The sequence below is a fragment of the Hippichthys cyanospilos genome, chromosome 17 (assembly GCF_059441005.1).
Source record: "Hippichthys cyanospilos isolate Australia breed blue-spotted pipefish chromosome 17, RoL_Hcya_1.0, whole genome shotgun sequence".
NCBI lineage: Eukaryota > Metazoa > Chordata > Actinopteri > Syngnathiformes > Syngnathidae > Hippichthys > Hippichthys cyanospilos.
This window is the reverse complement of record NC_142385.1, coordinates 1,214,508-1,226,862: the sequence shown is the minus strand read 5'-3', so window position 1 is coordinate 1,226,862 and position 12,355 is coordinate 1,214,508. Positions and strand designations below refer to the sequence as shown.

At 42.0% G+C, this 12,355-nt stretch overlaps 1 protein-coding gene across 2 annotated transcripts; it reads right to left on the bottom strand.

Annotated features, from left to right (window-relative positions):
- Positions 1–525: 525 nt before the first annotated feature.
- On the bottom strand, positions 526–7,214 carry LOC148409190 (uncharacterized). 2 transcript variants are annotated; one of them, XM_088438169.1, is made up of 2 exons: positions 7,155–7,214; positions 526–3,219 (listed from the first exon to the last, which is right to left on the bottom strand). In XM_088438169.1, the coding sequence occupies exon 2, from the start codon at positions 3,066–3,068 to the stop codon at positions 1,320–1,322; it is 1,749 nt and encodes a 582-aa protein (XP_088294295.1). In that variant the 5' UTR covers positions 3,069–3,219; positions 7,155–7,214; the 3' UTR covers positions 526–1,319. The 2 variants fall into 2 exon arrangements, with proteins under 2 accessions (XP_088294295.1, XP_088294294.1); XM_088438168.1 differs by lacking the exon at positions 7,155–7,214 and adding an exon at positions 6,350–6,782.
- Positions 7,215–12,355: the final 5,141 nt, after the last annotated feature.

Below are 12,355 nucleotides of genomic sequence, written 5' to 3'. Positions count from 1 at the left end.
GAGAAATCATAGGCAAATGAACATACACTCGAGCAACATGTAGGCTGAGTGTATGCAGGGCAGAGATAAAAAGAAAAAAAAATCATTCTGCTTTGTGTGCCAATTTACTAAAAAGGGAAGCTTTCCTCATTCTGCGTCCACTACAGAAGCATGATTTGCGATATGGGTATGGTGGAATAATTCCGGCTCTTTTGTTCCAATTTGGTATTGTTGCTCAAAACAATGTTCTAAGTCGTGCCTGCCCTAGGCTGGCTTTTTTTCCCCCATTTTCTGGTTCTCCCTGCAACTCCAAATCAAAAAATGCGTTGATGAAGGCGCCATCATATCGCAACACCCAAGACCACAATGCTTTTCTACAGGCAGATGAGGGAGAAGACAAAATTTAAAAAACACTTTTCAGCACATAAAATACAGTTACAGATGATTCAAGTTCTGTGTGTGGTGGGGTGTTTTGCTGAAAGGATCGGTGCCGGTCGGCGCTCAGGAGACAAAGACAACACTCAACAAAAGGCCAACGTTCCCAAATGCTATTTAGCCCAAACAACTGGCATATTTATTTTGACCAAATGCAAGTTCTCAAATAGTTGACATTGCGTGAAATCATCATATGAGCCTCTTACCTATGCCGAGAAGGTGGAGAGCCAACACCCAAGTAGAGCTCCGCTTGTCAACCGGCTGGGCGTCCGTACGCAACCCGCAGCAGACTCTACTTGTTTGTACTCTGCATCTCTCTTTTGTATTTTTTAGTTGCGTACGCGAGGAAGGGCGGGTGGCCTACCCGTCCGCCCTGGCGGCGCAACACCTGTTTCCCGATTTGATATTGACACTTAAGTGTGTCCTTCAGGCTCTGAAAAACATCTTGCTCAAAAACATCTTGTACAATAATATCTGTCAACTTCCCACGACAATGTTCTTCTTTGTTATGGGAACAAGACAGTAAAGCGGTCAAATGTCCTGACCAAAAACAAGTTAGTGAAAAACAGCATATATAACCATGGTTGCACAATATATTTGGGTTTTCAACGGCTATGGGAAGCATCACTAATTACAATTCCTCTCATTCCACTCTTGAGGCTTCACATATTAGTTGATATACCCGTCAAACGTTGATGGTAACACTATTTCATTTCCCGTATGTTCAAAAATATCATGAAAGAACATGGACCATACTTCCTGCAACGTTAGGTTTCGGTGAATATATTGATGTGTTAAATATCCTTGCCATCTAGCATAAATGTATACATGAGTGGGATGAGGCGTCAACTTAACAGTGTAGATCTCGACACCAAAGTGTCCGTTGCGTATGTCAAGGTGTACAATCATCTCATGCGTTGCATAATCACCCACTCCACCTCAGCTCGGATACGTCTTACATAGATACACGTTAGCAGGTTACATATTGATAACAATACTATTACAATAACCAACAGAATCAGAGGGGGCACCAAAGTCCTCCTAGCAGTGACCGACATCCCTGAAAAGATGTCCCACCAGTGATGGGCTGAGGACTGTTGTACTATTTTAGCAGCATGTTGTACCCGTCCGCTGGCTACCAATGTGGACACCATGAGTTTGGAGATGTTAGACGTATGTGATTGTATAATTTTCTGAACTTCAGTGGACTGTTCCAATGCGCATTTGAAACGCTCCAGTGAGAGGTTCCAGGGATTCTTTAGTACATCCCATTGCACTTGTGTCAGCCGATTAGACACAGAGTAATTCGTCAAACGATACGTCTGGTTTCCCCAATGCCATAGGTGCACATTATATAGGCAACCAACGAAAGGAACCGATGGTACTTGTGAATGATTTTGCATTGTTGCCACACATAGAGCATGTGGTCCAATTTGCCACAACATCTCCCTTCGTGGCTCCCTAGTCCAATCACAAAGTACGACCTCTGAGTCGGTTAAACATGGATTACTGTGTCCCTGTTGTAATGTACACGCCATTCCTCTGTCTGTTTCGTCACACATTTTCATCTCATAAGTCGTATTTGTTTCCACATCTATCCACTCTCCATCCAAATGTAAAAACCAAAACCCTGTAGCAGTAATCACTGGTAATACTTGATACTTACATATCGTCATAACAGTAGACACATTGTACTGAGTCCAATACCCAGTACAATACGTACTGTTGCACTTCGTTCGCTCCGAGTGTAGCTGTAACCAAAATTCGCTACTAATATTCCAAATCCGTCTCCATTCGTTATAATTTCCCGTTGTCATTATTCTCTGGAATCGCTCTTTTTGAGCTTCCGCATGTATCATTTGCAATTCACAGGTTGTCCAATTACCTATATGTGATAAATTATTTAACGCATCATACGTTTCATTCCATAATTTTGACTCCCATGTAAATGCCTTTTTCCAAACATTTGTGTTTTCCAATTGCCCTACCATAGCTTTTGGAAGCCATACCCCTACCTGATGTATAGCCTCTGACGCATGTTGCCCTGTGTTAAATAACATTGTTCTAGTTACTTCATTATCTGCAGCATTAGCCACACCATACAGTGTTCCCGCTCCTCCTAAGAGAGTATCATACCAAGCTCTACGTTTTCGTGTGCAGTGTGGTATATCGGGAAATTTTATTTCCCAGTACACTCGGGTCTTAGTTCTAGCTTGTGCCATGTGTGTACAGGTGTCCAATATTGGTGCTATGTGTGTTCTTGTAGCATTAGGTTTCCCAGGTATCACCCATATTACATACAAAAATGTGTTCCGTCCCGAAATTTCAGTGTTGTCATAGAAAAACTGGGTTTCTTCTACGGTAATTGTCCACCTCGTCCCGTTGTGCTCATTGCAGTCCCTGGTCATCCTGTTGAAGTGGCACATGGGTACCACTGTAGTGACGGTTAAGTTGCATCCTTCTTCCATCACCGGGATGTCCCTTCCTGCAAGGCACTTTCTGCATTTCCACATCTGATAATTGCTGGTGACGTTTACCACGTAGCAGGCGTGGTAAGCTGGACAGGTGTAGTTTCCTTGAGTACGGTCCCGGGTACTGCTTTTCCATCTTATGTGGAACCGCTGGATCTGCTCCAATTTGTCACTCTCCGTCATTGCGCAGCAAAGTTGGACCGTGGCACCAAGGACAAGGATACATGTGACCCAGCAGAAGACACTGTCACCTCTTGGGCCCTCAGTCTTCCTTGGTCCGGCTATGGCGCCTCTCCAATGATGGTTTTCCAATCAGCAAACACCACCACGGCATCTGTATTACGACAAATAGTGCATACTACAAACATATGATTAATTCTCTCTTGTATAACATTTTGGCACCGGTACATTTATCCATTTTTCCACTCTAGGATATAAGACGCTCACAGTAGCATCTTGCCCTTGAGCTATAATTTCTGCTGCTCGGGGAGGACCGTCTGGCTGTTTTACCCAAACTTCTTTCGAATGAATTTTCCACCCTGTGGCATGCCATGTGGGCATCCACATAAGAAGCCCCTGGTCTACTGACCACGAATCTGTAAATATGCAGAGTCCTTGCGGCCCTCCTTGTATAATTACCATGTGTACAGCTTTCAAGTCAGCCCATTGACTACTCTTTTCTTCTACTACTCCACTCTCAGCTGAATAATCAATTTATCTAATCTCTGAGTGTTGGATATCACTCACGTCTACATTTTTGTTTATAATATAATTCCATCCAGCCCTGCAACCCTTCTCAGTTGCTGTCAATATGTTCAAGCCGTTTATCCATTATCTACCATAATGCGATTTGTTTAAAAAAAAAAAAAAAAAAAAAACGCTTACAAACTATACTATAACAAACAATTAACATATCAACTGGTTCATCCTCCTTTTGCACAGTTGAATCTATTTTACCATAAAATCTGATCCTATCATGCTAATCTCTCCAAACAACCATTACACATAAAGCATCGATCTTCCACCTTCTAAATTCATATCTTGTAAGGCGCCAGGCTTTCCTCAGCATTTGCGTACCCCTTTCCCCCTTTTTTTTTTTTTGAACAGGGCCAGTATACAAAAACAATTCTGCCCTCTCTGCCTCCCTCTGTCTCAACATGCAAAATTTACCACTTGGATCATGAAATACAACTCCCCATCACGCATCCATGCAAACCTCTATACAAGTGTGGTTGGCAGAGAAGGGTCACATTTCTGCCTTCAGAAAGTGGAAAATAAATTATAAAATAAATCGCAATTGCTGTAAAAAAAAAAAGAAAAGGGGGGCAGAGGCCCCTGATTGCCACCCCTGCTCTCCGCGCCCCTGCCCTGTCCCGTTAGCTGCAATTCTCGCAAGCAGCCCTGTTTGATGTCCACTTGGCTGTCTTATTTTCTCTGCAAGTCATTTAGTGGCCGTTGCCACTTCCAAATTCAACTTTTTCTCTTTTATCAATTTTGCTATTTGAAATTTTTCTTCAACTTTGTTCTACCAAATTCAGTGGTCTCTATCAATTTGCCAATTTCAAATATTTTCCACTTTGAAGAACAACAACAGCAACAACAACAAAACCAACTCTAGCAACAACGACAATTCTCACAACTATGACAACAACAATAACAGCAACACATGCAGCAAACTGTGTGAACATTTCAACAGAGCAAGCTTCACAGGCTTACACTCACAATCACTTCTCATTTTCATACCACAGCCTCCCAAGCTGGCTATCATACAACAACATGCCTACATATTATTAAACTACGAAAACACAACATCTACAATCACTTCAACATCATCTAGCTATCCACCCCTGGCATAGCCTCACATATAACACATCAACTTTGTGTATTTTATTTATATTTCAACCACTAATTATTCATTGCCAATTAATCTAACATTCGAAAACATCCTAATTTTTAATTCAATCTCAACTGATCCCATAATACATTTTTCCATTTTCCTCATTTCACCTGTGTGCTGAAAATCAACCCTGCGAATAGACCAGTTCCTGCCCACAAACCTCAGGTTTGAAACCATCTCAAATCTGTCACCTTGACTTTCAACTATACAAACTAAATAAAACATGATCTAACAATGTCTTTTAGCCACATTTCAACCAATATTGTCTATCTCCAACAATCCAACATATGAACATGCAACACACCAACAGTTACACACCAGCAAACTGACAAATACACACGCAGATCCACATCACGCAACATGCAGTTTACAACGTATATGCGGACTTTATTAAGCACGTACAAGACACATTTTTGCGCACACCATTTCAAATGGCATCACTCCTTTGGCTTCCTATCAACCCTCAGTACTCAGATGTGGAGCTGAGACCCAGTCCCGAAAAGGGTCTTGCTGCCGTGGCCACGGTCTTGCCTGGTTGTCAACTCCGCCTCTGAAAACCTCAGGTGTCTGGGCTCAAAAATATGGTGGTAAACTCAGGCACAAATTGTTGGTGTCTGCCTTCCACCGCTAATCTGGGTCTCCTGTCTAGCTGTGTTAGTTGCCGACAGGTTAGTGGCTGCAGTCAAATCATCATCTCCCCAAACATCCCCGTTCCACTCCTCCGAATTCCACTGCGCTGATAGCCCAATAGTAAATGAACGGGTTTGCGCTTGTTCTATTTTACAAAATTTCTTCTTTCGCCCTCTTCGCGCTACTCGGGAAATATGCATTACAACTTTTTCCGTTATACTCTGCATTTTTGCCAAATTCTTCTTTAATTTTTTCACTATAACCTCTAACTGGATAACCTCTTGCCCCTTTTGATTTTCTGCGCTTCTAACTTTATCCAATTCCAACACGCAATTTTTCCAAGCTTCCGCACACCTCCACAACATCTGCAGCGTGCCTTCCAGCAGAGCACGAGCATTCACTTCCACCCGCTTCAACATATCACACAATGCCAGCGGAGTGGCGGCGGGATTCCAAGCTTCCGCACACATCCAAAACATCTGCAGCGTGCCTCCCAGCGGAGCACGAGCATTCACTTCCACCCGCTTCAACATATCACACAATGCCAGCGGAGTGGCGGCGGGATTCACTCCTGTCCACGGTCCAGGGCGTCCCCCACGCTCCCGTAAGACAGCTTCTACTTCTCGGAAAGTGGTGCCTTCCCACCCGGGCACCACCTCCTCCTCTGGTGCCACTTCCGCACCCTTATTTCTCTTTCTAAAACAACGCATTCTGTTTTGATCTCCTGCGCGTAGCCCGCACGATCCTGCCGACAACGCCAAAAATGTTTTGCTGAAAGGATCGGTGCCGGTCGGCGCTCAGGAGACAAAGACAACACTCAACAAAAGGCCAACGTTCCCAAATGCTATTTAGCCCAAACAACTGGCATATTTATTTTGACCAAATGCAAGTTCTCAAATAGTTGACATTGCGTGAAATCATCATATGAGCCTCTTACCTATGCCGAGAAGGTGGAGAGCCAACACCCAAGTAGAGCTCCGCTTGTCAACCGGCTGGGCGTCCGTACGCAACCCGCAGCAGACTCTACTTGTTTGTACTCTGCATCTCTCTTTTGTATTTTTTAGTTGCGTACGCGAGGAAGGGCGGGTGGCCTACCCGTCCGCCCTGGCGGCGCAACACCTGTTTCCCGATTTGATATTGACACTTAAGTGTGTCCTTCAGGCTCTGAAAAACATCTTGCTCAAAAACATCTTGTACAATAATATCTGTCAACTTCCCACGACAATGTTCTTCTTTGTTATGGGAACAAGACAGTAAAGCGGTCAAATGTCCTGACCAAAAACAAGTTAGTGAAAAACAGCATATATAACCATGGTTGCACAATATATTTGGGTTTTCAACGGCTATGGGAAGCATCACTAATTACAATTCCTCTCATGGGGTTTAACCGGACACCATCTTAAATTAATTAAAAAAAACAAAACTATTTGCTCAGTGTCTCTAATGCTGTGACCTCTTGTCACAACAAAGCATTGTTGATGCTTTGTTGATTCGTCTTGGCAGAGTGCAAGTGGTCATGGCTTTTTCATTCTTTCTCCTAAAAAATAGATTTATATAGATGTAGATATGTATATATTTATATATTGTGGTCGGTGATTTGTATGTCCCAGTTAAATTGTCTGGGACTTTATGCCCCTGGCAGGGTCACCTACGAGAAACTGGTCCAAGGTGAGAGACCAGACAAAGCATGACTCAAAAGACCCTTCCGATGAGTAGAAATAAAGAAAAAGGTTTTGCCTTACCTGTCTCTGGGGCCCCCTTTTGATTCATGCCTGGAGGATGGACTTGAACGTGAGTGCCTGGTGGTCAGAGCTGCACTTTCCCAAAAGCACAACTTGTGAGAATGGAAATTGTGTCCGAGCTGGGTGGGGGCTGAGGACATGGAAATTGGCGGTCCAATCACTAACTAAGGAATCTGGCTCCAGAAGCGTGGAATGCAACATTCCTGGCAAGGAAGGAGCCTAAGCCGGTGTACAAGTTTCAGCCGTTAATGAAGATGCCTGTCCAATGATGATTACTGAAAAGAGGGTGCACTCAAGATTTTGAAATGTGTCTTATTTATTCGTTGTCCACTATTTAAATAATTGACTCCATTGGAAAAAAACATTTTTGAACAACAATGTCAAAAAAGTTAAAGACTGCATATGTTCTGGTTGCAAGTTGGCTGTCACAGGAGGTTTGTTGTAGTGGTATGCAGGCTAAATACAGATTGTCCCAATTACAGGCGAATCTAGAGATTGAAGAATAACTGAAATAGGTTGAAGATAAGCGGCTAAGGGAATGGATGGATGGAGGTTAAAAACTCACATAGTGTTTGGTGTCATGGCTGCAAGATGGAGGATTCAAGAGCACGCGCAAGCAGGTAAGTTCAGTGACAGAATTTTTGTTTTACTGGAGGATACTAACTGACATGTTAGCTGATGGAAGCAAGCCGCTGTGGAGAGGCATTCAAGACCAGCGGAGCCGGAGTGTGGCAGGCAGTTAGTAGATGAGGAGGAGCAGATGGGATGGAAGCTTGGGCAGGCAGATGAGGTCGGCAGGCTCGCGGATAGTCGGGCACAGGCAGGGCCGAGGCACAAGAGATCAAGTATAACTGGCAGGCTATCGGATAGTCGGGGACAGCAGGATGATGCACAGGCGGACAGACAGAATGGAGTGCTGGAAAGCTCGGCCTGGAGACAATCTGGCGGCTTCTGGAGAGGAGATTATACTGAGCAGGTGATTAGTTGCAGCTGCTGGTGTTCAGGACTGATTGCCACAAAGGTTGAGCAGGTGTGGTGAGGCAGAGAATGAGGTGACTAAGTGATGCACTGTGACAGTCGACTTGTCCGATTGTATTCGTAAAATATGCTTTTGAGATGCATCACTGAGCACTGCAGCAACTCAGCCTGGATATTTTGAAATTCAAAATGAGTAACATAATCTACTGTACAGTTAAATTAAACAACATAACTATACAAAGAAAAAATGACATTTACCTTTGGGGCGACGTGACTTTAGCTGGTGGTGGGTGGAGGCGGATGGGAGCAGAGATGAACCCGCAGAATTTATTTATTTATTTCTTAAACGAGAACTTTTTTTAAACGAGAAAATATAACCGGCGATTTCCTTCTCTTTAATCCATAATAGAAGAAGTCTCTCCATTTTGTTGTTGACCGAGGGCCGTTCCCTGGCAAGGAAAGTCTTGCCCTTAGAAGATTGCTGAGCGGTTATGGCCATACTCACTAGCAAGGTTAACTATGCGTGCGCCGCCTCCATATTTTTTTATTATCTCCTGCTTCCTTTCTATTGTCATCATCCTCTTACTTTTTCCTTTACCGGCACTTGCAATTTTAGAAGCCATGTCTATCAGTTAAAGTTTGCAAAGTCTTCACAACATACCGACCAGCTCGATGAGGGCGTTCGGCCAATAGCATATCGGCATTTCTGTGACTGACGTGACGCCGGCCAATAGCATATCCGCATCTCTGTGACTGAGACCGTGACTGTGACCTTAAATCGACCAATAGCATATCGGCATCTCCGTGACTGAGACCGTGACTGTGACCGTGACTGTGACTGCCTTAATTGACCAGTAGCATATCAGCATTTCCGTGATATGCGAGAAAAGTTGTTTTTGTTGATGCAGCAAAGCGAGAACAATAGTGCAGACACACACTGACCTTCATGTTGGATGGTTCTTAAGACGAAAGGTTTATGCGTAAAAAGGGGACATAAAAAGGCCACGGTCCACGTCGTCAGATGAATAATACGTAAAACAGGGAATTCGTAAACCGGGGGCCCACTGTACTGTATTTCATGCTGTATTTATCGCGAATGTTGAATGTAATGTGCATATAAAATATGAGCTCACCTTTCACGACGATTCACAGCGACAGAACAACGTGTGTCACAAATAGTGACTGCTCTCAAATACGTCACACCATCCTTCTTCACTACAAAATGTAACATCAACACCGGCACAAGGCCATGGACTGGCAGTTGGGGACCTCTGATCTAAAGGATGTAATTAAAAAATAATAAGTAAAAAAATAAAAACCCATCACTGTGGCATGTTTTAAGGTCTTAATTATGACTATAATATTAATTTCAATAACTTTTGATTTCATTTACATAATTAAAAAGTGACTGATTTTTGTGTAAACCTGTTTTTAACTTTACTGTTGTACATTTATACAATCACAGGATATCTTATACACCATCTAGGTTTTGTATCTGGTCCAAATGGACAGCAATGCCTGCAAATCACATTTGATATCTTGAGCTTTTGCCTCCTTTATTTCTTTTCTAATATTCGTCTTTTAATACAAGTAAAAAAAAGCCTCACTGTTCCATCACAATTTAGGGGGAGTGCATTTATCATTGTTAAACTCCTGTCAAGAAAGAGATGGTGATTACACATTACAATATCACATTGTAATTACACATATCAAACCCATAACATTATGCATAGAAATAATATCTTATATGCTACCATACTATGCATGCAGTAATGTTGTATAACCTTGTGGGATACCCAAGAAGAGAAACAAAAAACTTGTGAATAAAAGGATACATGTCTAAAATGTTTACAGTCCCAAAAAATTGTCTTCAGCAGAAATTGTGACCTCCTTATTTCACACACTTACGCCCCTTATATATATAAAAAAAAAAAAAAACATCCCCAAAAATGTATCTTTAGTTCATCAAATTATTTTTCATCTCAGCACTTTTACAGGAAATAGATAGCCAAATCCAACCCTCAATTTAGGGTGCTTGTTTGAGAAAATCAATACAAACATGCACAGTTTAGACACAAATCAAGTGTTTCTCATACCAACATATCGTCAGAGTATACAAAGTGTTGTCACCTGTGTGTAATGTTACAGTCCTCTGTGTATAGTATATGCCTTATAAGCTGTACCATATACACACATAAGCATTTGTTAATGAGGTAGTCTTCTAATTAGAGAGCAGAGTCTTTGCAGTAGCAAGCGACCATTAATGCACACTGTGCCTGCTGATGCATCTCTACTACAATACAATAAGCACTATTATTTAACATTCTGTGCAAGAGGTTGTGCAGCTCACCAGGGGCTGTTGTGACCATGATAAACAAGGGCCACCAGGGTTAAAAACAACACTAAAACACTGAAGGACATGCTGTGTGTGATTTGTGCATTCTTCAGTTAGAAAAAAAGCAAATATTCTTATGTTCCTCTACATTTGTTTGAAGGTCCTCACTTCTTCAACAGTGAATTAGGTATTTGATGATTAATGCCTTCATTCCCTACAGCAGTAAAAACTCCAGTTCTACAGGCAGGCCAGATTGTACTAATTGTACAGGTTTAATAGGTGTCAGGGACGTGCGGTCAGGTGAGGCAGAGCCTCTTTTAACCTTTGTGTGGTTAAAATCGCTGAATTTGCCTATTTCCTGTTCCAATACAGGGATGAAATGAGAGGTGAGGCAGCGACGAGTCAAGCTTCACCTCTGAATGCGCAATCATCACGAACTGGGTTGATACGTGCAACTGGTGCGTGCTGCTTGCCGTATATCTGCTTGTCGCCAATCTAATGTTTGCAGATACGTTTTTTTTACCTTATGTTCCACAGTCTGGCTAATGTCTTTAACCAATAAAGTTTAATGTTTGTTAGTGACATATTTAATTTTGCTGATGGGAAATAAAACCGCAGTGAAAAGGCACAGGGTGAGGCAGATAGTTCTCTGCCGCAATGAAGAGGACATATGTGAGCAGATACTTGTTACGCTATTCTTCTACGCAGAGGCACCAAGCGAGTCAAGTGCTATTGATTTTGTATTTTGCGGCGTCGGACTGCCAAAATGGAAGAGGAGTTTATATCTAAGCTTAAAAATTTCTCAAAACTGGTCTTTCGGTCAAAAGTGGACGTGATTAACACAGGTAGACCAACGCCAGAGCTAAGGTTTGCTTCAAACTACGGGACAGAAGATAACACGCTCTTTTCAAACGGAGTGGTACACCCGACGAGAATGGCTATATGTGGTTATCCTTCAAAAAACCATCTTTACCACTTTCCCTGCCGTTTGTTCTCAACTTGTGACAATGTCTGGACTAACACGAGATATTTTACATGGACCATCTACAAATAAAGGTAAGACACAAACAGTTTTAATTTCAATCTTATAAAAAAAGAGATTAGACTAAGATTAATACAATAGAATATTTAACCCTGGATAACCCACGGGGTCATATCCAAGGCCTTAAATTAAATATTCTTTGTTTTTTCTTTTCATGCTTTTCATTAAGCAATCTGTATTAAATTAATTTAAGTGTCAGAATAAAAGTTTTAAAAACAACTGAATATTTCACTGAAGGTCAAAATTGAAATCTGTGGTTTTGTACACGACTCTATACTCTCATTTATGTTGTATGGATTATAGAATTACGACAGCCAACACATTAGTGATGCGCCGCTGCTTATTATGACCATTATATCTTACACAATTGATTCAAATGATTAGCTCATTAGTAAGATCTGGGGGAGCTTGAAAATGATCCTAATCAGGCGTGTTTAGGAGAGAAACCCCGAAAATCTGCAGGATACCGGCTCTCGAGGACTGGAGTTCGACACCTGTGGTGTAGAGCAAATGCAGGTTTTTTTTTTACCTTGACATATCTGTAATATATACCGTGTGTGTGTGTGTGTGTGTGTGTGTGCGTGTTTTGTGAAGAATGCTGATGAAATATGAAATAACCAGTAGCCAATTGAATAAGCTACCATTTTTGGTTTATATATTTGTAAATCTGACACGAAAGGAATCAGTGCCTCACCAACCATGGACCTCACCGCATGTCACTGATAGGTGTATTGTACATTGAGTAAATAAACGGAATCCGAATATTTTTGTGTGTGTCAGTACTGCACTGTACATATTTATGTGCAGTCATATTAGGCATAGGTAGTATAGCCACAGAATTGTACA